This window comes from Bos indicus, chromosome 11, assembly GCF_029378745.1.
Source record: "Bos indicus isolate NIAB-ARS_2022 breed Sahiwal x Tharparkar chromosome 11, NIAB-ARS_B.indTharparkar_mat_pri_1.0, whole genome shotgun sequence".
Classification (NCBI taxonomy): Eukaryota; Metazoa; Chordata; class Mammalia; order Artiodactyla; family Bovidae; genus Bos; species Bos indicus.
This window is the reverse complement of record NC_091770.1, coordinates 95556091-95583133: the sequence shown is the minus strand read 5'-3', so window position 1 is coordinate 95583133 and position 27043 is coordinate 95556091. Positions and strand designations below refer to the sequence as shown.

Sequence of the window (27043 nt, the reverse complement as noted above, 5' to 3'; positions counted from 1 at the left end):
ACCTCTGTCCCAAGGTTCTTCATCCCCAACCAGCTAGACTGAGAGGAACTTCTGTAACCTCAATAGAACCATCCATTGAAAGATGCTGAATAAATGACAGTAGAAAAGGAAAATACTACTACTACTGGTTATTAATTATAAAGTTTATTTTGTTCAGTGGCATTTTAAATTTAAGATAAACATCAAATATTGTAATGATTGTGGAGAAGGAAATGGAAACCCACTCCTGTATTCTTGCCTGGAGAATCCCAGGGACAGGGAAGCCTGGTGGGCTGCTGTCTATGGGGTTGCACAGAGTCGGACACGACTGAAGCGACTTAGCATGCATGCATGCATTGGAAAAGGAAATAGCAACCCACTCCAGTATTCTTGCCTGGAGAATCCCAGGGACAGAGGAGCCTGGTGGGCTGCCGTCTATGGGATTGCACAGAGTCGGACACAACTGAAGCGACTTAGCATGCTTGCATTATAATGATAATTTTGATTTATTAAGACGGGGTCAATGTATTATATTACATTGCATTGAAGAAAACACATAATTTATTTCATCTTCAGTAAGTGGGGTGGTTGGTTGGCTTGTTTTACAGTGTGTAGTAGTCATCTCAGACATTAACCAGCTAGGAGAAAACATCATTCAGCAATACTTAGTGAATAACTGTGGTGTGAATGTAAATGAAGAAATAATCTAGCATTGGTGGACTTGATTGTAGGCAGTTAGGATACAGCCTTTTGTCCCAGTGGTTATTTTTTCCCCTCTTCTGTGATTGGTGAATAAGAGGCATAATCCTTTCTTCTTCAACTTTTACCAGATGGCAAGAAGGATATTGGTAAAAATTAAAATGAGAAGGAAAATAATGATCAGGGACTCCTGAAGACCACCCTGTTCACCTCTTTTTCAGTAAATTAATTTTTAAGTATCAACTGCAGAGTTACCAACTCAGCTGCTCCCTGCTACCAACTCCTAAGAAATAATAATAGTACTCAGAGACAGAGACTCAGAAAGAAGCTGAAAGCTGCATCAGAAGAGCTATATAGCTTTATGTGCTCTTGGTAGAAGTTTTCTGGCTTATATTTGTGCTCTAGAATTTTATATAAAATTCATTTTCTTCTCCTTTTAGGACTCTTGGCTTTCTTACTGTTAAGCCAACATCGTGGTTTTTTTAATGTGCTGTTTTGTTTGATTGATATGTTGCTTTGGGTGGGGTGGGAGGGTTATTTTGTTTTCTGAAAATCTTGATTTTATTGATACTCTTGCCTGGAAACTGTACTTCTTTATTGTTTTGTTTTAGGAATGGTCAGAAAAAGTGGATCAGCTTGAAAAGGTTAGTTCATCTTATTTTTGTCTCCTTGTGAATATTGGCCTCTTCTCTGGGGCTTGGAAAATGCTTTCTCCAGTACCTAGTACACTGGTACCACTTCTCGGCAGCAGGGTGCCAGGTGATTAGACACTGACTTGGAAAGCTCTTGTCTTCGTTTTTCTTGGTGGGTGTGCTGGATGTCTGTTGTTTGCCCCTCTTGGTGTACTCTCTACCCATCCCCTGCCTTTCTCTGTGTGTCTGAAGGCCCATAGGGACTGCATCAGCAGGGCTCCATTGCCCTCTGGCTTGTAATTGAGGGCGCCAGTGGGGAACACCAAAAGAACTGGGTGGAAGAGTGTGATCAGAAGTGTATTCCCCCAGCCATCTCCACGTGAGGTCCCTTCTATTTGATTGCATCCCATGGCCAAAGGTCACAGCTTAGTTTTACCTTTGGTTCACCCCCAGCTATGGTTGCTCTTTCTGTGTTTCTTGTCTATGCCTTTGCCCCCTTTATGCCCAATGCTTCTAGCACATTATCTCTTGTGGACTTTCTTACCCCACCCACAGCTTTGAAAAGTCTCTGTGAGACTCTTCAAAATCCCTAACTTGAGTCTGTTTCCTGCTAGAGCCCTGATCGACAGTGTTAACACTGGGAATACTTTTTGAGGATGCATTGGGGAAGGAGGGCATTTCTGAAGGCTTAATGCTGAGCAGATAATAGAACTTCTTAGCTAGACATAGATGAGAAGAATTGATTATTCCAGCACCATGACACTGTGTAGGTGCCTTATGTAATGTGTTCCTGGCTCTGAGACATGAACAGGAAAATGAAATTTCACACCTACAATTAGAAACACATTTTAATTTAAAATAATCAATTGTCAGTTTGCTCAACCCAAATTATATGCTGCTTCCTAATTCATTCCGTCTTTTCATTGAGTACTAACTTACTCTTTATGATAGAAAATGATTTCTCAGATTGATATATTCAACTATAAAATATATTTACTGTTAATTGTATTAAAAGAATGAGTTTTATTATTGCACCATTCTTGGGATAAAACGCCAATTAAACCAGAAGTTTTCTTTGTGTGTTCTAAAGAAATCTGATTATACAAGCTATCAGAATGCCTTAACATATTTATGTAAGGGAAGAATTACAGAAAAGTCAAGCTATCTCCCAAAGAAACTTGTGCTTAAAAGAAATATGTATATATACACATACATACATATGTATAAACGTGGTGTTAATGATGGTCTTCTTAAATATAAAGGTATGGGTTAGGTTAAAGTTTTCTTGTTTTAAAAGAAGCTCTTAAGGTTGTAGCAGTTAAATTCTCATTAAACTATTTTTTCATCTTTTAAAATTATGGTAAAGGGGGATGCATATAGGACTGAAGTAAATAAAATCTACTTCGATTTCCTGAGAGCTTTTTTCTCCCCACTCCCCCACTGCCACAGGAGATTTTAGACCAGGAAAGATCTTAGACCAGGAAAGAGTAATGAGACATCTATGTAGGTCTTTTAAGCCATAGTGATTTTTGGAAAAGTTATTTTTAGAGTGTTTTAATGTCTTTTCAATCAAGAATTGGAAACTGCAATAGCCAGAGTTTGTCCTGAAGAGAATTCATCTTAGGAAGCTATTCTTTAGTAAATTGTAACTTTCCAACACCAGTCATGTCTCGTTTTTGTTGACTTGCTATCTGAATGTACTAACTGAAACCAGTTCTACGTAAATGCATCTAATGTTTTAAGAGAATCAGTCTTATTCCAGTTATGCATGTTATTTACCCAGTTCAGTATGTCACTGAGATCGACTTGTCAAATGGATATCTGGAATTGCTAACCAAATGGAAGCACTTTTCAAATGTTAAGCTTTTGTAGCTCTTCTTCCTCTTTCCACGGCTATCATTTTTTTAAAAATCTATTTCTACCTTAAAAAATTTGTAGATAATTTTGTAAATAATTACCGTAAAGCTTCCCATTATCCATGTATTATTGCTACTGACAAGAAATTGCCTTAAGGTTTTCCATTGTTACGAATTCTGATTATATAATACAGATTTCTCATGTCCTGGTTGCCTGAGCTGATGTCTTCTTCTTCTGCATAGGATAAAAGGTTTCTGACAGCTCAGTTACAGGAAATGAAGAACCAGAGTTTGAATCTTTTCCAAAGAAGAGATGAAATGGATGAATTAGAGGGATTCCAGCAACAGGAACTGAGTAAAGTAAAGCACATGGTGCGCATTTTTGTCTTAGAAGCTACATCCTCAGATGATTAGTTACTCTGACTTTGCTAGTCATGACTCTAACTGCTGATAAATGTACCTTAGTTGTCTTTGATATTTATCATATTTGTATGTCTTTCAATTTATTAAAATGGAGAAGTTCTGTTTGATATGTCTTTCCTTTTTCTTTTTAAACTACTGGGCCTATAAGATCCCTTCTAAGCTCACAAAAATGTTATAAAAACTTGCCTTACTGGTCCAGATTTTTTTTAATTTCAATTTTTATTTATTTATTTGGCCACGCTGGGTCTTAGCTGTGGCTTGTGAACTCTTAGTTGCTTCATGTGGGATCTAATTCCCTGACCAAGGATCGAACCTGGATGCCCTGTGTAGGAAGCGCAGTCTTAGCCTCTGGACCACCAGGGAAGTCCGTGGTCCAGATTTTTTTTGCAAGGGTATTTCTTAGTAGTAGCCCAGTGAAACTTTGTGTCTTTGTATCAGCTTTTAAAAAAAGAAGAAAGCTTGGGGAAAATGGAGCAAGAATTGGAGGCACGAACCAGAGAACTTAGTCGCACCCAGGAGGAATTGGTGACTTCCAGTCAGATTTCGTTAGACTTAAGCCAGAAGCTGGAAGAACTGCAGAGACACTACTCAGCGCTGGAAGAGCAGAGGTTCTTGCTTGGTCTGTGGGGCCCATGGGAAGCGGTGTTAGTGTAGCTCTGGCTTGAGCCTACCTGTCTTTCCCCATTGCTCACTGTGGCACTTTCTGATCTTAGTTCCTACAAAGTCTTCTGGATTTGTCCGTTCCCAAACCCTCACTCCTCTAACCTGTCGAGCTCAGAACACCTCCAACCCTGCCAAGCAATTTAGATTGTTTTAGTTGCTAAACTGTTGAGTAGCTAAAGGCAGATCAGGATTTCTTGTTCAAACCTGGGTGGAATTTTTCTCTTGGGACTTCTGCTTCAGAGAGAGTCAGGGAGTCTTATCCATGGATAATCTTCACATGGCTAATGTTTGCAGCCCTGACATGTAAAGAACCATGTGTATTTTTCCTGTGGAAGAATGTGTCTTAGATGGGGTATTCAAATTTGTTCATTATCTGCTTTCTTTCAATGAAGAGATCATGTGACAGCTTCGAAAACAGGTGCAGAAAATAAGATCACAGTCCTGGAGCAAAAGGAACAGGAGCTCCAAGCATTCATTCAGCAACTTTCCATTGATTTGCAAAAGGTAAGAAGAGTACTAGGAATGGACCCAAGTTCCTAGGATTCATGAATGGGGTAAAAACTAAACCTGAAAAAATTTCTGTATCAGAGTGTCTGGTGAAACTTCTGTTTCTCGTGCAGCCCACAATGCCCTAGTTCCTGGTGTAACAAGTCTGCCTCCACATGGGCTTAGTTGCCTCACAACAAGGAGCACCCGATAAATAGGTCTTATGTAAATGAATGACTGTGATACAAGTTTCATCTCCACATCAAACAAAAATCTAGATACCTATAGTGTTTTGTCTCAGAAGCTTACTGTTTCCTTATAGAACTCAAAACTTTCTGTTTGACAAGAAAAAAATTCACATCTCAAGAAGTCCCAAATAAGTGAATTAGATTTTTCAAATGCAGGATGTGTGCCATAGGGAGAGTGCATTTCCAGTGCAGTAATCAAGGAATTTTTCCTGGAGTAATTGGAATTTCAAGGATGGGTAGGACAGCCCGAAAGCAAAAAAGACAGAAGGGTACAGAATACATTTGGGACTTTGAGGGTGGAGAGGATAACAGACATAAAGCTTTGGGGTTTGTGGGACTGTTTGATATCAATTAGAACCATCCACTCATTTCATAATTGGAAAAACTAACTTTCCAGACTCTGGTCCCACTAAGTTACCTCATTCATTCTAAAACTATAATTTGAGCTTTATTATGTGTCAAGCACTGTGCTCTGTGCTGAGCAAAACAGATATCAATCACCCTTGCCCTTGCGGAACTTAGTCTAGAGGAGCAGTGAGACATTAATCAATAATCACATAGATAATTGCAAACTATGATGCATGCTCTGACGGAAAACTGCAGGATGCTGTGAGATCTTTTAAGAGGGCATCAAATCAAGTCTAGTGTTGAAGTCACAGAACACTTCCTTTGAGGAAGTAATGCTTGAACTGAGATGAACTGCTGAAGCAGGTAGGCGGAGTGGTGGGGGGTGGTGATGGCAGAGAATTTTAAATAGAGAATAGCACAAACCATAAACCCAGACATCTGGAGGCAGCAAAATGAGTGACACCTTCAAGGAAGTGGAAGAAGGCTGGAAGGGGCACACAGTAAGGGACGGAGTTGCATGGCTGTTAGAGGAAACACTGAAAGGGTTTCCAGCTGGAAGCTCTTGCATTGTCCAGGCATAACATGGTGGCTTTGACAAGAGTCGGGGGTGGAAATAATGGGAGAGAAGACAAATATAAGAAATAGTGAAGAGACGGACCTACTTGGTATGTGGTAAATACAGGAGAAGAGCGAGAGTAAAGGAGGTGTTAGGGGTGATTATTGGGTTTCTAGCCTAATCAGCTCGGAGAAGGCAATGGCACCCACTCCAGTACTCCTGCCTGGAAAATCCCATGGACGGAGGAGCCTGGTAGGCTGCAGTCCATGGGGTTGCTAAGAGTCGGGCACGACTGAGCGACTTCACTTTCGCTTTTCACTTTCATGCATTGGAGAAGGAAATGGCAACCCACTCCAGTGTTCTTGCCTGGAGAATCCCAGGGATGGCGGAGCCTGGTGGGCTGCTGTCTGTGGGGTCACACAGAGTTGGACACGACTGAAGTGACAGCAGCAGCAGCCTAATGAGCTAAGTGGCCAATGTTGTCAGTCATCAGGCTAAGAGAGCACTAGAGGAAGGGCAGTTTTCTCATGAAAATGAGTTTAGAGTCAGCTTCTGCATTGTCCTTGTTAACACTGAGTAGGTATGAAATAGTATTTATGACACGTAAGTAAGATCAAAAGCGTAACAAGCTAATGAACCCCCACACAGCTACTATTCCCGCCTGCGATGTTAAGAAAAGGAATGTTTACCTTTGAGATGCTCAGTGTGCCCTTTCTATTCTATCCCATTTCTTTCTTAAGTCAGAAATTACATTGCTTTATAATTTTATCCCTAAACATCATCTTCTTTCCTGTATCATGCTTGTTGTTCAGTCACCAAGTCATGTCCAACTCTTTGCAACCCCATGGACTGCAGCTCACCAGGCTTAAATGAAATGCTGTAGGTATTTTTCTAAAACTAGCTTTCTGTGCTCAAGATTATATTTCTGAGACACATTCATATGGACACATGCCGCTATAATTTAATCTTCTCTCAACTGTATAGTATGAAATTACTAGAGTTTATTTATCCGTTCTATTGACAGTGAACATTTTTTCTGCTTCTTTACTTTTGCAAACAAGGCTGTTGTGAACTTTTGTCTGCCTCTGAAAGAGTTAACTCTGGGGCCTTCCCTAGTAGTCCAGTGGCTAAGACTCCACGCTCCCAATGCTGGGGGCCCAGGTTTAATCCCTGGTCAGGAAACTGGATCCCACATGCCACAACTAAGACCTGACACAGCCAAATAAATTAAAAAAATGTTTTTAAGAGTTAACTCTGGGGTCTATTTGAGATGTGAAAAGTTTGGGTCAAAAGATTTGTGCTTTTCCACTCTATTAGATAATGCCCAGTTTTTTCCATAGTAGTGGTAGTTATTTACAAACTTGTACCAATGGAGTATGAAAATTTGGGTTGCTCTGCTTCCTTGACAAGGTGGGATATGGTCAGTCTTTTAATTTTTGCCAGTCTGGTGAACATGAAATGCATCTTCAGATTTTCTTACCATGATTTTTTTTTTGGCCGCACTGTACGTCTTATAGGATCTTAGTTCAGGATTGAACCCAGGCCCTCAGCAGTGAAAGCAAGGAGTCCTCACCACTGGACTGCCAGAGAATTCCCTCTCACCATGATTTTAATTTGCTTTTCTCAGATTATTAATAAAGTTGAGCATCTTTTTATGTGTTTATCTCTCGTTTAACTGTCTATCTAGGTGCTGGTTCAAATCTTTTGCCCATTTTCTATTGCATTTATGTTTTTCTCTCATTAATTGTTGGAATTCTTTATATATATACTGGCTACCATGCTCCTTTGTTAGTTGTACGGGTTGCAAATACCTTCTTCCAGTTTGGAGCTTGTCATCATACTCTACAGCTTCTTCTGTTGAATATAAGCTTTTCATTTTACTATAGTTGAATTTATTGTTTACCTTTAAGTTTATACTTTTGTCTTTTTAAAAAAATCTAAAAAAAAGAATCTTTCCTCACTCAAAATCATAACATTATTCTCCTGTATTATTTTCTGAAAGTTTTATAGTTTTGACTATGTTTCTAGGTCTTTAACATGCCTGAAATTTGGTTTTCTGTGAGAAAGGGAGCCGTGTCATTTTTTTTTTTAATTGTTTCAGTACCATTTATTGAAAAATCTGTTTTCTCACTGATCTGAAATGCCAGCTTTATCACAATTCAGTTTTGCATTTGTATAAAGAAAGCTGAGTGCCGAAGAATTGATGCTTTTGAACTGTGGTGTTGGAGAAGACTCTTGAGAGTCCCTTGGACTGCAAGGAGATCCCACCAGTCCATCCTAAAGGAAATCAGTCCTGAATATTCACTGGAATGACTGATGCTGAAGCTGAAACTCTAGTACTTTAGCCACCTGATGCAAGAACTGACTCATTGGAAAAGATTCTGATGCTGGGAGAAATTGAAGGCGGGAGGAGAAGGAGACGACAAGAGGATGAGATGGTTGGATTGCATCACCAACTCAATGGACATGAGTTTGAGCAAGTTCCGGGAGCTGGTGATGGACAGGGAAGCCTGGCATGCTGCAGTCCATGGCATCACAAACAGTCAGACATGACTGAGCAATTGAACTGAACTAACTGAACCATGTATCCTGCCATCTTGATATACTCACTTTTAAGTTCCAGGGTTTTTGTTGTTGATTCATGTGGATTTCCTACACAGATGATCATATCATCTGCAGACAAAAGCAGCTTTATGTTTTCCTTCCTTATCTCCGTTCCTTTTATTTCTTTTTCTTGCCTCATTGCATTAGCAAAGACTTCCAGATGATGTTAAAAAGAAGTGGGAAGAGGGGACATCCTATCTTTGTATCTGATCTTAGTGGGAAACCTTTGAGTTTCTCACCATTAAGTGCAGTGTTAGCTGTAGCACGTTAAGTGCTGAGGGCTTGAAGTAGCACATCCAGAGGTGGGGAATCATTCCATGTGGGATATAGTGCACAAGAAAACTAACTGGAAATTGGCAACTGATTCTTTCTTCTGTCCCTGACTCTGCCCTACACAGTGACTTATATGAGACTTATTTGGTCTTTTGGTTTTTACTAGAAAGGGTCAGCTATATCTCTCAAGTTCATATTGATGTGTAGTGGACGTAGTACAGGCTTTGGATTAGGAAGGCTTGGGTTTTGAATCCTTGTTCTGTCAGCACAGTGTGTGCTATTGGGCTAGTTCCTAAACTTCAGTTTCCCTGTAAATGGTCAAGTAAAGGGTGATTGTAAGGACTAGAGGAGTGGAAAGTGCTTGCACATGCTCTGCAAACTGTAGTTGCTCCTGCACCATACTGTTTCTTATTCCTGTTGTCAACATTAGAAGGAAGAGACCCATTAAAGATAGGTCAGCCTGACCAAAACTGCATTTCTTCCTATCAAACTCCCTCTTACCTGTGTTTTCTCTGCCTTGCATAATATTACCATTCAACCAGGCATCTGAGCCACAGACTTGGGAGTTGTCTTTGCTTCTTTCTTCCTCTCCACCCAGCCTCCTGGTCATGTTGAACTTGTCTCTTTACTCCTTTACACATACTGCCTTTTACACAGAAAGCTTGTTCCTCTTCCCCACCTTCCACCTGGACTTGCCTGCTTAGGAGGCCTGATCAGATTGCTGGGTTAATCCCTTCTGCCTCTGATGTCTCATGGCACCTTATATGTCCCTCTGTTGCAGCATGATTGTATTGTTTTATAATTAATTACGTGTATATCTCTGCCACCAGCCTCCATGCTTCTTTGGGTCAGTAGCTGTAGCTGATTATATCCCTGGGAGACAGCACAAAGAGTATAGGCTTGATCAAAGTTTATTGAATTATGCAGTCTTGAAACCGTTCTTCAAACTTCTGCTCTACTATATATGTTGTCGCCCCTGTGAGAAATCAGAATGGCAGAAGCTTCTTTCTAAAACCTTGTACCCAAGTAGCTGCATCTTATTCTGAGGAGAGAATTGGCTGAGTTGCAGTCTAAAGTTTGTGGCTTGAGTTGGAGCAGCAGAGCATAAAGTGAGGGAATTTGAGGAAGTGAATTATATATGAGGAGGATCTAGTCTTCACAATGAAATGTTGATGCTGTACGACCTTATTTTGGAGTGAAGAATGGGCATCTTCAGTGAACGTAAGGACCAGTGAGGAGCTAAGAAATGATACAGTGAAAGCTTCCTGGATCCTCAGTTTTGATGTTGCGCAGCATCGAAGATGGGCAGTAGTGAAGGGACAAAGTTAGTCCCAGCCAGCACCGCCATCACTGCCATCATTGCTGAAGAGGTAGACTGCAATAAATACGTGGGCAGCTGTGTACCTGGGCCATGGTGTAAGATGCTGCTGTGTGTGGTTCACCTGTGATTCCTGTGTTGTGAGCCAGGGTGAATACCACCAGTTGTTTCAATTCTCTCTTCAACCTGAAGGCAGCTACATTGTCATTATAAGGCTTCATCTAGCCCCCTGTTTCCAAGCATATTCTTCTGTAGGTCATTATAGGATTGGCTGGGAGCTTGAGTGGAATTACCTCCGCTGGTTCTTGGCATCTGGTATAAAGTTGTAGGTCCTGTTGGACTGTAGATTAGTAGAGTTAAATCTATGCTTGATGGGAGTGGGAGGAGCATTCCTTTAGCTGGTAGATCATGACAATACAAAGGTTATCTTAGAGAGGAGGAACATCTTTGCAGCGTCCTGGCTAGATTCCACAGAGGCAATAGCATCCTTCCTTCCCAGTCGTCAGTTGCTTAAATTGGGAGCATTTGCTGCTTACTGCACTAGGCCTGAAACAGATACCCAAGTGGTGTTGGGTTCTGATCTTGTATCTTTTCTGTTCCATTTTCAGGGAAGATTTCTTGGCTGTATGTTCTCCTAGATGCAGTTGGAAACAGAATTTCAGAGAAACATGATGATTCTAGAGGAGGTGGTTAGGGAGGGAGAGTGAGTGTAACATAATCTCTGCTTTCACCTGCAGGTCACTGCTGAAACTCAAGAGAAAGAAAAACTCATCACACATTTGCAGGAGAAGGTCGCATCCCTGGAGAAGAGACTAGAGCAGAATCTCTCAGGAGAAGAACATGTGCAGGAACTTCTGAAAGAGGTAACTAGTCTGGAGTAAACCTCAAACTTAAATCCCCCACCCCAACCCAGATAAGTCAAATGCCACTGTCTGAATGACTCCACCCTGAAAAATACTGCCTACAGAATTAAGTTCAAGCTTCCTTCTATAACATAAAAGGCTTTTCTCATGATCTGGCCCTTTGCTTAACTTTCCAGTCTTGTTTCATGACCTGAACCCGTCATCACTGTGACTTTCAAGAAGCTGTAGTTCCCCAGATGTCCCCTGCTGTTTCACACCTCTAGTGTCTTCCCTAGAGCCAGACATCCTGGCTGGTTCACCTAGAGCCAGACTCACCTAGAGCCAGACATCCTGCAGTCCGAAGTCAACTGGGCCTTAGGAAGCATCACTATGAACAAAGCTAGTGGAGGTGATGGAATTCCAGCTGAGCTGTTTCAAGTCCTAAAAGATTATGCTGTGAAAGTGCTGCACTCAGTTCAGTTCAGTTTAGTCGCTCAGTCGTGTCCGACTCTTTGTGACCCCATGGACTGCAGCATGCCAGGCTTCCCTGTCCATCACCAACTCCTGGGGCTTGCCCAAATTCATATCCAAGTCGGTGATGCCATCCAACCATTTCATCCTCTTCGTCGTCCCCTTCTCCTGCCTTCAATCATTCCCAGCATCAGGGTCTTTTCCAGTGAGTCAGTTCTTCACATCAGGTGGCCAAAATACTGGAGTTTCGGCTTCAGCATCAGTCCTTCCAATGAATATTCAGGACTGATTTCCTTTAGGATTGACTGGTTTCATCCCCTTGCAGTCCAAGGGACTCTGAAGAGTCTTCCAACACCACAGTTCAAAAACATCAATTCTTCGGTGCTCAGCTTACTTTATAGTCCAGCTCTCAACATTCATACATGACCATTGGAAAAACCATAGCTTTATTGGCAAAGTAATTTCTCTGCTTTTCAATATGCTGTCTAGGTTGGTCAAAGCTTTTCTTCCAAAAGGCAAGCATCTTTTAATTTCTTGGCTGCAGTCACCATCTGCAGTGATTTTGGGGTGCAAGAAAATAAAGTCTGTCACTGTTACCATTGTTTCCCCATCTATTTGCCATCAAGTAATGGGACCAGATGCCATGATCTTAGTTTTCTGAATGTTAAGTTTTAAGCCTACTTTTTCACTGTCCTCTTTCACTTTCATCAGGAGGCTCTTTAGTTCTCCTTCACTTTCTGCCATAAGGGTGGTGTCATCTGCATATCTGAGGTTATTGATAATTCTTCAGGCAATCTTGATTCCAGCTTGTGGTTCATCCATCCCAGCATTTCGCATGATGTACTCTGCATATAAGTTAAATAAGCAGGGTGATAGTATGCAGCCCTGATGTACTCCTTTCCCAATTTGGAACCAGTCTGTTGTTCCATGTCCAGTTCTAACTAGTGCTTCTTGACCTGCAAACAGATTTCTCAGGAGGCAGGTAAGGTGGTCTGGTATTTCCATATCTTGAAGAACTTTGCACGGTTTGTTATGATCCACAGAGTCAAAGGCTTTGGCATAGTCAATAAAGCAGAAGTAGATGTTTTTCTGGAATTCTCTTGCTTTTTCGATGATCCAGTGGATGTTGGCAATTTGATCTCTGGTTCCTCTGCCTTTTCTAAAATCAGCTTGAACATCTGGAAGTTCACGGTTCATGTACTGTGGAAGTGTGGCTTGGAGAATTTTGAGCATTACTTTGCTAGCGTGTGAGATGAGTGCAATTGTGCAGTAGTTTGAGCATTCTTTGGCATTGCCTTTCTCTGGGATTGGAGTGAAAACTGATCTTTTCCAGTCCTGTGGCCACTGCTGAGTTTTCCAAATTTGCTGGCATATTGAGTGCAGCACTTTCACAGCATCATCTTTAGGATTTGAAATAGCTCAACTGGAATTCCATCACCTCCACTAGCTTTGTTCATAGTGATGCCTCCTAAGGCCCACTTGACTTCGCATTCCAGGATGTCTGGCCCTAGGTGAGTGATCACACCATCGTGGTTTTCTGGGTCATGAACATCTTCTTTGTATGGTTCTTCTGTGTATTCTTGCCCCCTCTTCTTAATACCTTCTGCTTCTGTTAGGTCCATACCATTTCTGTCCTTTATTAAGCCCATCTTTGCATGAACTGTTCCCTTGGTATTTCTAATTTTCTTGAAGCGATCTCGAGTTTTTCCCATTCTGTTATTTTCCTCTATTTCTTTGCATTGATCACTGAGGAAGGATTTCTTATCTCTCCTTGCTATTCTTTGGAACAGGCTTGTCTAACTCAATGAAACTATGAGCCATGCCGTGTAGGGCCACCCAAGTTGGACGGGTCATGGTGGAGAGTTCTGACAAAACATGGTCCACTGGAGAAGGGAATGGCAAACCACTTCCATATTCTTGCCTTGAGAACCCATGAACAGTATAAAAAGGCAAAAAGATATGACACTGAAAGATGAACTCCCTAGGTTGGTAGGTGTCCAATATTCTACTGGAGAAGAGTGGAGAAATAACTCCAGAAAGATTGAAGAGATGGAGCCAAAGCAAAAACGCCCATTTGTGGATGTGACTGGTGATGGAAGTAAAATCCAATGTTGCACTCAATATGCCAGCAAATTTGGAAAACTCAGCAATGGCCACAGGACTGGAAAAGGTCAGTTTTCATTCCAGTCCCAAAGAAAGGTAATGCCAAAGAATGTTCAAACTGCTGCACAATTGCACTCATCTCACACGCTAGCAAAGTAATGCTCAAAATTGTCCAAGCAAGGCTTCAATAGTACGTGAACCATGAACTTCAAGATGTTCAAGCCAGAACTAGAAAAGGCAGAAGAACCAGAGATCAAATTGCCAACATCTGCTGAATCATTGAATAAGCATGAGAGTTCCAGACAAACATCTACATCTGCTTTATTGATTACATCACAGCCTTTGACTGTGTGGATCACAACAAACTGGAAAATTCTTCAAGAGATGGGAATACCAGACCACCTTACCTGCCTCCTGAGAAATCAGTTTGCAGGTCAAGAAGCAACAGACCTGGAACAACAGACTGGTTCCAACTTGGAAAAGGAGTACATCAAGGCTGTACATTGTCACCCTGCTTATTTAACTTACATGCAGAGTATATCATGTGAAATGCCAGGCTGGATGAACCTGAAGCTGAAATCAAGATTGCCTGAAGAAATATCAATAACTTCAGATATGCAGATGAGACCACCCTTATGGCAGAAAGTGAAGAGGAACTGAGGAGCCTCTTGATGAAAGTGAAAGGTGAGTGAAAAAGCTGGCTTAAAACTCAATATTCAGGAAACCAAGATCATTGCATTCGGTCACATCACTTTATTGCAAATAGATGTGGAAACAGTGACAGACTTTATTTTCTTGTGCTCCAAAATCACTGCAGATGGTGACTGCATCCATGAAATTAAAAGACAAGCATCTTGGAAGAAAAGCTATGACCAACCTAAACAGCATATTAAAAAGCAGAGACATTACTTTGCCAACAAAGATCCATCTGGTCAATGCTATGGTTTTTCCATTAATCAAGTATCAATGTGAGATTTGGACTATAAAGAAAGCTGAGCACTGAAGAATTGATACTTTTGAACTGTGGTGTTGGAGAAGACTCTTGAGAGTCCCTTGGACTGCAAAGAGATCAAACCAGTCAATCCTAAAGGAAATCCGTCCTGAATATTCATTGGAAGGACTGATGCTGAAGCTGAAACTCCAGTACTTTGGCCAGCTGATACAAAGAACTAACTACTTAAAAAGGCCTTGAAGCTGGGAAAGATTGAAGGCAGGAGGTGAAGGGGACAACAGAGGATGAGATGGTTAGGTTGTATGGCATTACCAACTCGATGGAAATGAGTTTGAGCAAGCTCCAGGTGTTGGTAATGGACAGGGAAGCCTGGCATGCTGCAGTCCGTGGGATCGCAAAGAGTCATACGCTATGGAACTGAACTGAACTGAACTGCATGTCCTCCCTCTGCCCAGGTGCTCTGGTTTGGCCCTGGCCAGCTATGAAGAGTAAAGCCTCTTCCTTTCCTGAGGCAGTGAGCATCCCCTGCTCTCTGCTGCCGCTTTGTGAGCACTGTTACACTCTGTTATATACTCTCTTGGGTTAGTCTTTGCTGCAGCCTCAGTCAAAAACCTGTGAAATTCATCTTTGTATACTTTACAATATGTGAATTTTCTCTCTACTGTTTTGGAGTTTTTTGTGCATATTCATGTCCTTCGTGCCTCGCACAAATCATAATGTGTTGTAGATATCAGTAAATGTATATGCAATGGAGAAATGACTGTTTCCTTTTTCTCTTCTTTCAACTTACAGAAAACACTTGCTGAGCAGAATTTGGAGGATACCAGACAGCAGCTCTTGGCAGCCAGAAGCAGCCAGGCCAAGGCCATCAACAACCTGGAGACTCGGGTACTAACCTCAGTCCTGTGTCTGGGTGGTGCCCTGGTGCCCTTAGATGACATGGCTGTGGCTGAGACTTCCCTTGGGTCAGAGATTTTCTTCCAAAGGGTTTCTCTTTTGGGTTTTACTTGTAGAGAACTGAGGTAGTCATATTCTCCATTCTTGCCACATTAGCATCATTCTTCCACAGAAGATTGTTTTCTTCCCTGTTTCTTCCCTTTTATCTTCTTTCCCCATCCTCCCATAGGAAACCATTCTAATGTGGTAAATAGAGATCCTTTTATTGCTGGATAATCTTAAAACAGCTAACATTGTTTTATGTGTATGTTAATTTATTTAAATGATACAGCTGTACATGAATTTTCCTTCTTACTTTCCACTGCTCCATCGTCTGTATCCACTTCATTGTTCTTACCGCCTCTACTTCATAGTTATCTACTGGATGCTAGATATCCCGATTGCCACCTTCTTTCTGTCACTGCAGATTACCCTCATTTCTGTTGCCTTAAGAAGGATAGTGAGTGTGTATGACTTTACGTGACTCGGTAGGATAGGAACGCTCCCAGAGGGCTGCCCAGGATGCGAGAGAGTTCCTATCGATGCATCTCTGTCTTTTCTAGCACTGGCATTTCTCAGCCTTTTCGTTTTCTTGCCAGTTTCATGAGTGTGAAGTGGTAGAAGTGGCAGGGGATCTCTGTGAGGCCTCGTATAAGAACACTAATCGTATTCATGAGGGCTCCACTCCCATGGCCTAAGTACCTCCCGGTCACCTCACATCCTAACACCATCACATCAAACGTTAGGATTTCAACATAGGAATTTGGGGGGCACAAACATTCAGACCATAGCAAATGCTTAACTCATTTTTAAAGTCTTTCTTGTTTCTTGGTCAGTATTAATATATGTAAAGCTATATTTTTTCCTAACTACAGCTTTGTCAGCTTTATTGTAATTCAGTTCTATTTCTCAATTATCTTTTTTATTGTGGTAAAATACACATAAATGTAAAATTTACCATTTCTAGGTGTACAGTGGCATTAAGTACATTTATTTTTTGCACAACCATCACCACCATCCATTCGTAGAACTTTTTCATCTTCTCAAACTACGACTCTGTGCCAATTAAAACAATAACTCCCCATTCTCTCCTCTGTCCAGCTCCTGGCACCCACCATTCTAACTTCTGTTTTTATGAATTTGATGACTCTAGGTACCTCAAAAACTGGAATCATACAGTTTTTGTCTTTTTGTGTCTGGCTTACTTCACTTAGCGTAATGTCTTCAAAATTCATTCATGTTATAGCATATGTCAGAATTTCATTACTTTTTAAGACTGAACAAGCCTTGTTTAAGACCTTGATTCCATTCTAGATACAGCACCTTATTTATCCATTCATTTGCCCATAGGTACTTCGGTTGTTTCCTCCCTGTGGCTATTGTGAATACTGTTGCAGTGAATGTTAGTGTATGAACAAGGTTCTGTGTGGGCTTTTACTTTCATTTCTCTTGGGTATATTCCTAGGAGTAGAGTTGCTGGGTCATATGATAACTCCATGCGTAGCTTTTTGAGGATCTGAATCGTTCTTGAGTTCTGCCTGCAAATTGGAACTTGCATAGATATTTGCTAAATCCAGGAGTTTAAAAAGGCAAGTTTCAGTCCTGGCTCTGCACTGATAAAATTTGTGATCATGAGCAAATAACATAACTATTTTCTTCTGTGGAAGTGCTCACACTGTTCTTGCTGGGTTGTTTCCATGAAAACTTACCTCTGAACATATATGAGGAACCGTGAGGCCTAAAAACCTTCTTTTCTCATTTGGCTCCTCCCTCTCCTTGACAAAGCTGCAGCCTTCTATGTGCTTGTATTTTAATAATAAAGATACCCCAAGGAAGACTTTACTCAGCAAAAACTTTGTAAGAGAAATTGGCAAAGTTCGCTGGAGTCAGATGAAAAGATCATGTTGGAGGCCGAGTCTCGCTCAGTACTGGACGCTGTGTCATCCTGTCCACCCTGCGGGCCTCGTGTCCTAGGGCAGTGCCAGAGACACAGTCAGACTCGGTCAGTATGTGTGGAACGAGAGAAACCTAAGTTTGTCTCATGGGCAGTAATCCCACTTCTGGAAATGTATCCTAAGCAAGTGATTCAAACCAGGTCAACAATATTTACATGAAGATGTCAACTGCTGCCTCATTTTATCTGCAAAATGGAAAACAGCTGAGTTACCTGGACAGTAGGCAGCAGTTCAGGAAATTATACAACATCCTTTGAGGAAATAATCTAAGGTCTGAAGGCTACATGGAAACATAGACGGAAATTTGAGCACGGACGAAAAATACAGAGTTTTACTAGAATTGTATACAAAGTTGTAAAAAAAAAAAAGTCAAAAAATGAAACTGTGTTAGAATGATAGTGTTTTATAATGATTGACTTATGAGCATCTTTTCTAATTAAAATTTTTTCTTTACCTGCTTTATGATTTAAATAAATTTGACTTTAAAAGCCGTTTGTTACTGCTCAGCTTCTTTTGAACAAAAGGATTCTTCTCTTTGCCTCTTAGGTGAAAGAACTAGAGCAGAGCCTGCAGGCCTCTGAGGAGGAGCTGAAGCGGAGCGGTGACGTGGTGGCAGCTCGGGAAGCTCAAATTCGAGAGCTCGTAAGTGGCGATCATGCCTGCTGTGTTCTAGGCCCCTGACTCTTCCTTTCCTTTGTGCCCTTGAAGTCCCCGGACTCACTCCCAGCTCCTGGAATGGCATCTGGACCTTAGATACAGTTGTGGGCAGACAGGCAGTTGCAGAGAGAGGGAGTCAGGACCTGCTGGAGGGTCTGAGTTACCAGGAGAAGTGGTGACTGGCTAGTTCCCACCTAACAGCTGGCTGCAGGGCTCTGCCTAATTCTGGAACTGTTAAGTGTTGTGTGACCACTGGCTGTCAAACCTCATCTTGCAGCTGGGGGCTGTGGAGAACAGCTCCAGGCCCTGGGGAGAAGACAGCAAGGGCTCAGCCCGTAGTCACAGCCCCAGGTCGGGTGTGGAGCTAGAAACTAGAGAAGTGAAAACATTTGTTGCCTCTTTCCCACATGTGTTTTCATTTAGTCCTGGCAGCAGACCTCAGAGCCATGCACTGCTGTTCTCATTCACTAGAGGAAGCAGGCTGAGAAAGATGACCAGGACACTAGCCCAGGGTCTCCCACCTGGTAAATGGCCAAACCTGCACCCTCCGGAGGTCACAGCCCCTGCTCTTCATCCCTGTGTCGTGTGCCTCCCTAGGGAAGCCTCAGCCATAGAGGGCAGCACTGAGTAGAGTGAAGGAGGGCTGTGTCTTAGGACTGGTGCCCAGAGCTGTCCCCTAGCCCTGCACCAAGACCAGTCCCAGAGTCCAGCTCCTGAGCAGGCCAGGGGACCTCAGCAGCACCCAGGCTGGAGAAGGTCAGGAAGGAGAGCTGTTTCTACGGGACACTCTTCTTTGGAGGACAGGGTAGGGCCTGTGTCACCGGGAATAGCTGTCCTCTGCTGCCCCCTCAGGCCGCCGCGAACACGGAGAGCAGCCGTGCCCAGCAGCAGGCCCTCGCTCTGGAGCAGCAGCAGGCGGAGCGGATCCACGCGCTGGAGACCCAGCTGGCGGGCCTGGGGAGAGCGCGGGTGGCCGACCTGACAGCCGCAGAGCAGGAGCTGGTGAGTGAGGGAAGGACCGGGGATGGGAGCACCCTGCTCACGCCCAGCCAGGCTGCCAGGCCATTTGACAGGAGGAAGACCAGCCTGCCTCTGAACTCGGGCACCACTTTTAGCGGAGTTTTTCTCTTTTAACAGCACACCTGCTCATGAGACTGGTTGTAAAAAGACTGCTTTTTACAAAAACCCCAAGCAGATGGTTTTTCCTTTTCCTTGAGCTGCACGTGGACTTCCTGGCACTTCCTGACCGGTCCCATCAGCTGCTTTCCTGTCTTCCTAAAATGTGTACTGCTCACCCCTAATGGCTTGCGCCTTTCCCTGGTCTCCATCCTTGTTCCGTAGGCTTCAGAATCAAGTGCCTCAGTTCTTCTTGTGAGGAGAGTGTCAGGTGACTCTCCCTTTCTGACCCCAAACCCTATCCTCCTGTCCCACCCCTGCAGTGGCAACAAAAGGGAAGGGGGCAGTTTTAAAGGTTACATGTCAAAGAGATAGGCCTACACCCAGGGGAAATGGCGTAAAGACCTTTTATTTTATGTATACTTTCCTCAATTTGCAGAGAAAGCTGGAGCAAGAAAATGCAGCCCTTAAAGAAAGTAAGAATGAATGTGAATGTTCTTTACAGCATCACCAGCTTGAACTAAAGAAGCTGAAGGTATTTATCTAATAGCGTCAGTTTCACAAAGTCATGTCTTTTTAAAACATTTTTATTTTTGGCCGTGCTGGCCTCTGTTGCTGCATGTGGGCCTTCTCTGGTTTCAGTGAGTGATGGCTGCTTGTCATTGCGGTGCAAGGGTCTCTCATTGCAGTGACCTCTCCTGCTGCAGAGCACAACTTCTAGGTGTGCAGGCCCAGCAGTTGCAGCGCATGGGTTCAGCCACCTTGCTGCATGTGGAGTCTTCCAGACCAGGGATCAAAGCTGCATCCCTGCATTAGCAGGCAGATTCTTAACCACTGGACCATGAGGGAAGCCCAGGTGTCATGTCTCTATGTGTGCATTTGCAGTGTCCGAGGGAGAGTTCTATACTGTGAGTAGAGAAGGAGCGGAACTGGCATTTGTGGATGGTTAGGGGGTTGTCGAGGAGGCAGCTGGAAGTTTTAAGCAGAGGGATGATGTGAGAAGTTTTGTTTTAAGAGGATTACTCTGGCTCTGTGTGAAGAATGCTCTGTAAAGGAGGCAAGTACAGAAGCAGGAAGACCTTTGAGGAGGCTTGTATATCACTGTGCTTGCTCTGTTTAAGAATATAAAAGGCAAAAGTGAACATTTTAGCAGGGATTCAGAAATTGTAATAAAAGTAGTTTTGAAAAGGAATTAAATAAGAGTTTCAAAACTGAAAAGTGCAGTAGCTGAAAGTAAAAATGCAGTAGATTTCCAAAGGACCTGAGGAAACTTTCTGGAGGAATAGATATTTTCACTGTTTTTTTTGAATTATGGTTTCATCATAATTCATCAGTTGTACACTTTAATTATGTGCAGTTTATTATTGTCAATTATACTTAAGTAAAGCTCCTAAAAAACAATGAGCTTAACAGCAGATTAGAACTCAAGAGATAAGTAATGGAAGAAAGGGCAGAATGAAATGCAGGGAAAAAATGATAAAAGACAGGATACTGTGAGATGCTTTATCGTGTGTCAGTGGAAACTCAGAGGCAATGAAAAAAACTGAGAAGCATTCAAGAGATGATGGGTGAGAATTTTTCAAACTGATGAAAGCTGTCGAGTCACAGGGACAGGTATAAGAGTTCTTCCAGATCCAAACAGGACAAATTTTAAAATCCATACCCAGACACCGTATTGTAGTAGCGCTAAAAGAAAAGCAACAAAACACCAAGAATTAGTTGATAACAGACGTGCACTAAGGAAGTACTGGAAGGAACATTCTAGATGTACAGAAGACGTAAAGAGAGAGGAACGAATGGATAGCAGTGCTTATTGCAAGTATGTGCCCAGGACGAAAATCTGACGCACAGCACACTGTTCACGGCCCAGCTGGGAGAGAAGAACCACCCCAGTTATTTGAGTGAGAATTTATGTTCTAAGGTAAAGTTTCTTCTCCAGCACTGAAACAGTTAAAAGATATCACAAAGGTAGCAAGTGTAGGACTCAGCTTTCCAACTGTAGGACTAAGAGAAGAAAGTGAAGAAGTTGGAATTAACTAAATTCCAACTTAGTATTCCAACAATTAACTTAAGTCCTCTTCTTAGGAATTAAGAAGAGGAGCTCCACAGATTTGCCAGTCAGACCTCTTATGAGGGGGCTCTGTACTACAGTTGGTGCTGGTGTGTGTGCTGGGCGATAGGGCCATGAGTGAATTCAGCTGCAGGTGTCAGAAGACTGCAGAGTGGATGCAGCTGCTGCTTCAGGAAGAACTTGCTGCTGCCAGGGCCAAGCTGCATTGCTGGCAGAAACTGCAATCTGACCAAAAGGAGGAGTCTTTTCCTCCCTCCTCCTGCATTCCAGTCTCCCTGGAGCTCCCCCTGCTGGCAGAATTGAGTATGGATCAATATCTAAGTATGGAGCCGGCTGGACCCGGAGGGAGAAACATGGTTTGCAGAATCCCAGGTTCAACATCTAAGAGCAGAATATGAAACATTGGGTGTGGGCTGAGGCAGTAACTGAAAAACAGCACACACAGGCTTTTTCGGAGCGTGGTTAATTTTCAAACGTTTGGGTGAATTTTCTCAGTGTCTTGGATTTCTGGTTTAATATCATTATGGTCAGATAATATTCTGAATGATTTCAGTGCTTCATATTTATTTAGACTTATTTTATGACCCAACCTATCTTGGTAAGTAACTGAATGCACTTGAAGAAATATGTATAGTCTGCTCTTAGGGAGAGCGTTCTGCAAATGCTAAAGAGGTCAGATTGGTTAACAGTATCGTCCACATCTTCTGTAGGTCTTCTGATTTTGTCTGTTTGTTTTGGTCAGTGTGCCTCATCACTTGCTGAGAGGGGTGCTAAATCTTCAACTATGATCCTGGATTTGTCTCTTTCTCCCTCTGTCAATCTGTGCTTCAAGTATTTTGAAACATTATTTTAGGTGCACACTTTTTTTTTTGTATTGTTCGGATCCATATTTTTCAGAACAGTCCTCTGGGAAAATCATTTCCAGGTGCAGAGAACTGTGCGTGTGGGTGGCCTGCTGACTTGCTCAGTGACCCTGAGCTCAGCCTCAGATCCTGGGTCGTGTGTGTTTCTGTGGCACTAGCACAGACTTTAGAACCACACAGATTCAGTTCTGGGTGCCACCCTGGCCCCTCACGAGCTGCTCCTTGAAGGAATCTAGTTTTCTTTTTTCAAACTGAAGGTGATGACCCTTGACCTCAAGAGGATGATACCGTGAGGATAAAGCATGACCATGGATGAAAAGTGCCAAGTGCAGTTCCTGGCATGGAGGTGCTTTGAGCCTCTGCTTCCTGCCCTGACACGCTTTCCTGTTTTCTTGCTCGCAGCCTGCCTCCTGTCCCCTTAAGACAGCGTCAGTTGTAGTGTCTGTCCTGAACTTCCCCAGAAAAGGCTCCTGTAGGCATATGACGCTCTTGTCCCCCTTCCCAGCACCTGGGCCTGCAGGGCCAGGATCTCATAGCTCGGCTCAGCCTGAAACCCCTTGTTCCTTCTCCTGTATCAGCAGAGCTTCTCCTATGCGGGGGATTGTCTGGGGTAGTTCAGGGTCCCACTGTCAGCCTCTTAAGTTCCAGCACCAGTTTTCCTTCTCTACTAGAGGTGGACTCATGGAAAGCCAATTCTGACAGCTCCCCAGTAGACGTCAGAAGGGACAGGCCGTGAGGTTGGCATCTCCCTCCGTTCACCCCCCGGCTTGTGTAAGTGGAAAAGGAGATTTCACAGGTGAAGCTGAGCAGTTCACAGAACCAGAAAGGCTTGTCTGACTAGAATGTGGGCCTCTGGTCTCCTAGCTTGCCTCACCTGACTTACCCTGTGTCACCCAGCTTGTCCTTGCATTCCTCCATGATGGATGATAGGACATCACTTCAGCAACTCCACACTGATAACATTCCAGCTTAGCAACCCCAGGGGAACGAAGACATGTCCCACTCAACGTTACCATACTAAAAAGGGATTTTGATATAAAAAAGGATTTGATTGGTTCATCTTGGATGACAGAGCCACCCTTGGACAGATTGATTTGGCCATGGGTATGAGGTACTATGATTGACCAGGCCTGATGAACATGCTTATTCCTATAGCCACAAAACAGGGGCATCATTATTGGCAGCCCTACCAGAACCATGTGGAATTGCAGGGCGGCAGTGGGGAATAGCAGTGATGAGACTTTTACGCCCAAAAGGGGTGATTGTGGGTAGATAGAAACACCAGACATTCCTGACCAGTGTGCAGGCACCTGAGAAGCCATATTATTATTCATCTGGGGGTTGATGAGTGAGCACAGCATCATGTCAGGGAAGAGGACTGATGCGTTTGTCAGGAAAGAGGCGCCGTGATCTGGGAAGGGCCAGTGGGGCAGCCCTGCTTGAGGTAGAAAGGCCTGGGTGGTAGAGTGTAGCAGCCAGAGCCTTGGCTCTGAGCTCAGGCACTGGCTTAAAACCTGGCCCTGCCACTTACTCGCTCTCAGACCTCATGCAAATTACATGACCTCTCAGAGCTTCAGTTTTCTGTCCTGTACTATGGATGATTTTGATGAATCTGACATTTGCTGTATTAAAATTTAGTAGTTGCTTGTTATCATTTCTGTAACCAAATTGTTCCAATCAGCTGCTCCGTTCACATGGGCCTGAGTCGTGTGGTTCTGTGTTGATTTCATTAGAGCAGCTCTTCAAGTCTGGGTCCTCTAGCCTTTGGCCTGAGTACTGACTGGCATGCTCATGGGATGACCAACCCTCAGCGGTATGCCTGTCCCTAGAGGGGTTAGTGGGCTGTGCACTGGGACAATTCTCACAGAGGAACGGAAGGCCGTGCAGCCAGAAGGTAGCCTGGGAACCTCGGGGAGCAGGAGACGCACTCGTCTGTTCCTGTGAGACAGTCCTCTCTCTGTGGGCTTCACCTGGTGTGTGCAGTGAAGAAAGTGGGAACTGGGTTTTGGGACTCAAATCTCCTACCCATTTTCTGGATTGTAGGAAGAATGGAGCCAAAGAGAAATCGTGAGTGTGGCAATGGCTCAAGCCCTGGAGGAGGTGCGGAAGCAGAGGGAAGAGTTGCAGCAGCAGGTAGGGCCCGTGGGATGCGGCCCCCAGCAGTCCCAGCCAGGACTGATCTACCTCCCATCTCTTCAGAGCAGGGGGTGGACACAGGTCTAGGAATGCTGCCAGCTGCTTGGTTTCCCTGATGTCTCTAGGAAGGCAGGAGAAAACGTTAGAAACCCTCCAGACTTCCCTGGTGGTCCAATGGTTAAGACTGTGCTTCCAATGCAGGGGGTGTGGGTTTGATCGCAGGTCAGGGAACTAGATCCCACATGCTCGAGAGTGTGGCCAAAAAAAAAGACAAAAGGAAAGAAACTCTCACCCCATGGGATAACCTTTTAAAATTTTGATAGTTGGTTACTGTTACAAATGTTACCTGGAGGCAAGTCCACACCCAGGTTCTGATTCTGGGAGGTGGGCCCCACTGGCTGCAGGCCCCAGAGACCACAGTTGAGCTTTCAGCCAGAAGGGTGGGAGAAGCTGCCGTCTTCTGAGGACAGGCTCAGGCTCAGGCCCCAGGTCTGGGTAACTGGCTCTGAGGCTCTGGTAGGTTCTTAACAGGTCTGTTGGAGTTGCCTCTGAAAAGACCCTGTGATAATCACACCTTCATGAATACCACAACAGTGAAGTCGTGTGCATCCAGTGCTGGGCATGCCACAGGCACGCAGGACATGAAGTTACAGTCATGACAGCCTGTGGGAAGGCTGGGCTAATGGCCATGTCTGTGGTGGGCCCACTGCAGGCAGGGGGCCGTGGGGGCAGGGGCCCCTGTGCCTGCCGAAGAGAACTGACTTGCGCGTGTTTCTGTTAATAGGTGCAGAGGTTAGCTTGGGAAATGTTCTAGGCTGTGGCCTTCAGGGAGGGATTCATGGAGGACCCTGGGTAACGGAAAAGTGGAGACTCCTTTAAGGAAGATGTGATTGCTACTCCTAGCCTTCTCTCATATTGGGTTTTCTCTCCAAGGCCGCTGACCTGACAGCCATGATGGGCGAGAAGGAGCAGAGTCTGCAGGAGAAAATGGAAGTGATTCTCCAGAAAGAGCAGGAGATTCTCCAGCTGAAGAAAGGTGAGGGCCCCTGCCCCCGGCTGAGCCTTCTCGCCTGTTCTTGCTGGGGACCCCAGCATGGAGGGGCCCAGTCAGTGTGCTCACTGCTTCTGTGCCTGGCCTAGGTCACGACTCTGCGCTGCTGCAGACACGCCAGCTGCAGAGCGAGCTGGAGGCCCTGCAGGGCCTGAGGGCCGAGGAGGCCACAGCCACGCGGGAGGACCTGCTGAGGCTGACGGGCCAGGAGCGGCCCCTGGTGCTGTCAGCCAGCAAGCCCCATGTGAGTCCTGCCTGAGCTGCTCAGGGTGTGGGGGCAGTGGGGGGGCAGCATGTCACCAATGGGCGGAGGCAGTGGGCAGGCCTGGGGGGCGCTGGGCAGCTTCAGCTTCCTCTTCAACGGGAGGGCACCTCCCTGATGAGGGATTTGTGAGCATTGAGGAGCCCATCTGATGCGACAACACCTGTCCGCGTTCAAGTGCTGAAGCCCTCCTTCCCAGCCAGCTCCTTATATGGGAGGTTAATTGTCCCCCCCGGAGGGCCCTGAGGGGATCTCCATAGTCTGGTTCCTGCTGGTGCCTGGCGGACACATCAGTCATCCCCTTTGCAGTGAGTCAGGCCCCGCCCCAGGAGGTCGGTGGCGTAGCTTGACCGTTACCTGTGCTGCCACCACCCTGTAGGTGACCTCGAGGGCCAGGCAAGACCCCGAGTACCAGCTTCCAGCTGTGGAGGGAATACCAAACGGAGAGATGGGGGCAGCCACGGATCTGGGGCAGCTACAGAAGGAAAAACAGGACTTGGAGCAGCAACTTCTAGAGAAAAATAAGGTGAGGATGCTTCACCTCAGCTGTTTATGTCTCCTTTCCCATCTTTGTGCCTAAAACCCTCCAGCCCCTTCTCCAGGCTTTGTGCTGATGCCCCTGGGCCGCGCTTGGGGGCGGTCTTACCTCCCATTAGAAGGCCTTCCTTCTGGCTCTTCTCTGCTTGCTTGCCTCGTGCATGGCCCTCTGCTTTCTCACTCCACAAGTCGTCTCCAGCCCTGACCTGAGGTGGCGTCCGGAGTGTCAGGGCTGGGGCAGTAGCAGGCCTCGGTGTCCCCGCCCCCTCTGCCCTCGCCAGCCGGTCTTAGCCAGTCCCCTGGCCTCTGCACCTTCTTCTCCAGCTGTGAAATGAGAGCGCTGATGCTTGCCTTGAAGCGGTTTGGGGGTTTTAGGGGGCGGGTATTGGGTGATGAATTGAAACTGTTAATTTCCTGTAAGTTTTCTGGTATTTGATAGAGGCTTAATAAATGTCATGATTCCACCCATCCTGCCTGGCCTCTGCACCTGTAAATGCAGGGGCTCATTTGAGCCTGGGTTTACTGTGTCCTGTGAAGTTAATGTACGGCCTGGTTAGTGCTCTGGCCTGAAATTCTGCCTGCAGATCGTGTGGTTGCTGTTTAACACGGGAAAAGGGGTTCCTTCTTTCTCTTCCCCGCCCCCACCTCCCTCCCTCCCTCGCTCCCTCCCTGTCTCCCCCTTCCCCTCCCCACACCCACTGATCTCTTCTGGGCAATACAGACACGCACACACTGTGTGTCCCCGGGCCCTGCCCTCACTCAGCTTCTCCAGGTCACACTCGCATCCGTGGTGATCTCACCCGTCCTGTGTGCTGCTGGCACCTTACCACGCTTCCAGTCCAGACAGCGCCCGTGAACTCAAGACTTCTGTATCTACCGTATCTCTCTGTGTCAGTGTCTGAAAGGCAGCTGAAATCGGAAACATTCAGAGCCAGACTTCAGACTGACCACACTTTCTAGCATCCGCTGCCATCTTTTCTATCTCAGGAAGTGGCCAGAACCTTGC

The 27043-nt window shown here is 44.6% G+C and overlaps 1 protein-coding gene across 7 annotated transcripts in view; it reads left to right on the top strand.

Moving 5' to 3' along the window:
* GOLGA1 (golgin A1) overlaps positions 1-27043 on the top strand; it is a 44046-nt gene that overhangs the window by 10970 nt on the left and 6033 nt on the right. For 6 of the 7 annotated variants that reach the window (XM_070799228.1, XM_070799226.1, XM_070799231.1 and 3 more), the window contains 13 exons: positions 1290-1322; positions 3410-3538; positions 4028-4197; positions 4645-4756; positions 10823-10948; positions 15246-15341; positions 17891-17986; positions 18854-19003; positions 19557-19652; positions 24095-24184; positions 25121-25223; positions 25328-25482; positions 25880-26026. In XM_070799228.1, coding sequence (XP_070655329.1) covers positions 1290-1322; positions 3410-3538; positions 4028-4197; positions 4645-4756; positions 10823-10948; positions 15246-15341; positions 17891-17986; positions 18854-19003; positions 19557-19652; positions 24095-24184; positions 25121-25223; positions 25328-25482; positions 25880-26026 — 1503 coding nt within the window. The remainder of the gene's footprint in view (positions 1-1289; positions 1323-3409; positions 3539-4027; positions 4198-4644; positions 4757-10822; positions 10949-15245; positions 15342-17890; positions 17987-18853; positions 19004-19556; positions 19653-24094; positions 24185-25120; positions 25224-25327; positions 25483-25879; positions 26027-27043) is intronic. The other variant, XM_070799230.1, reaches the window with a different exon arrangement.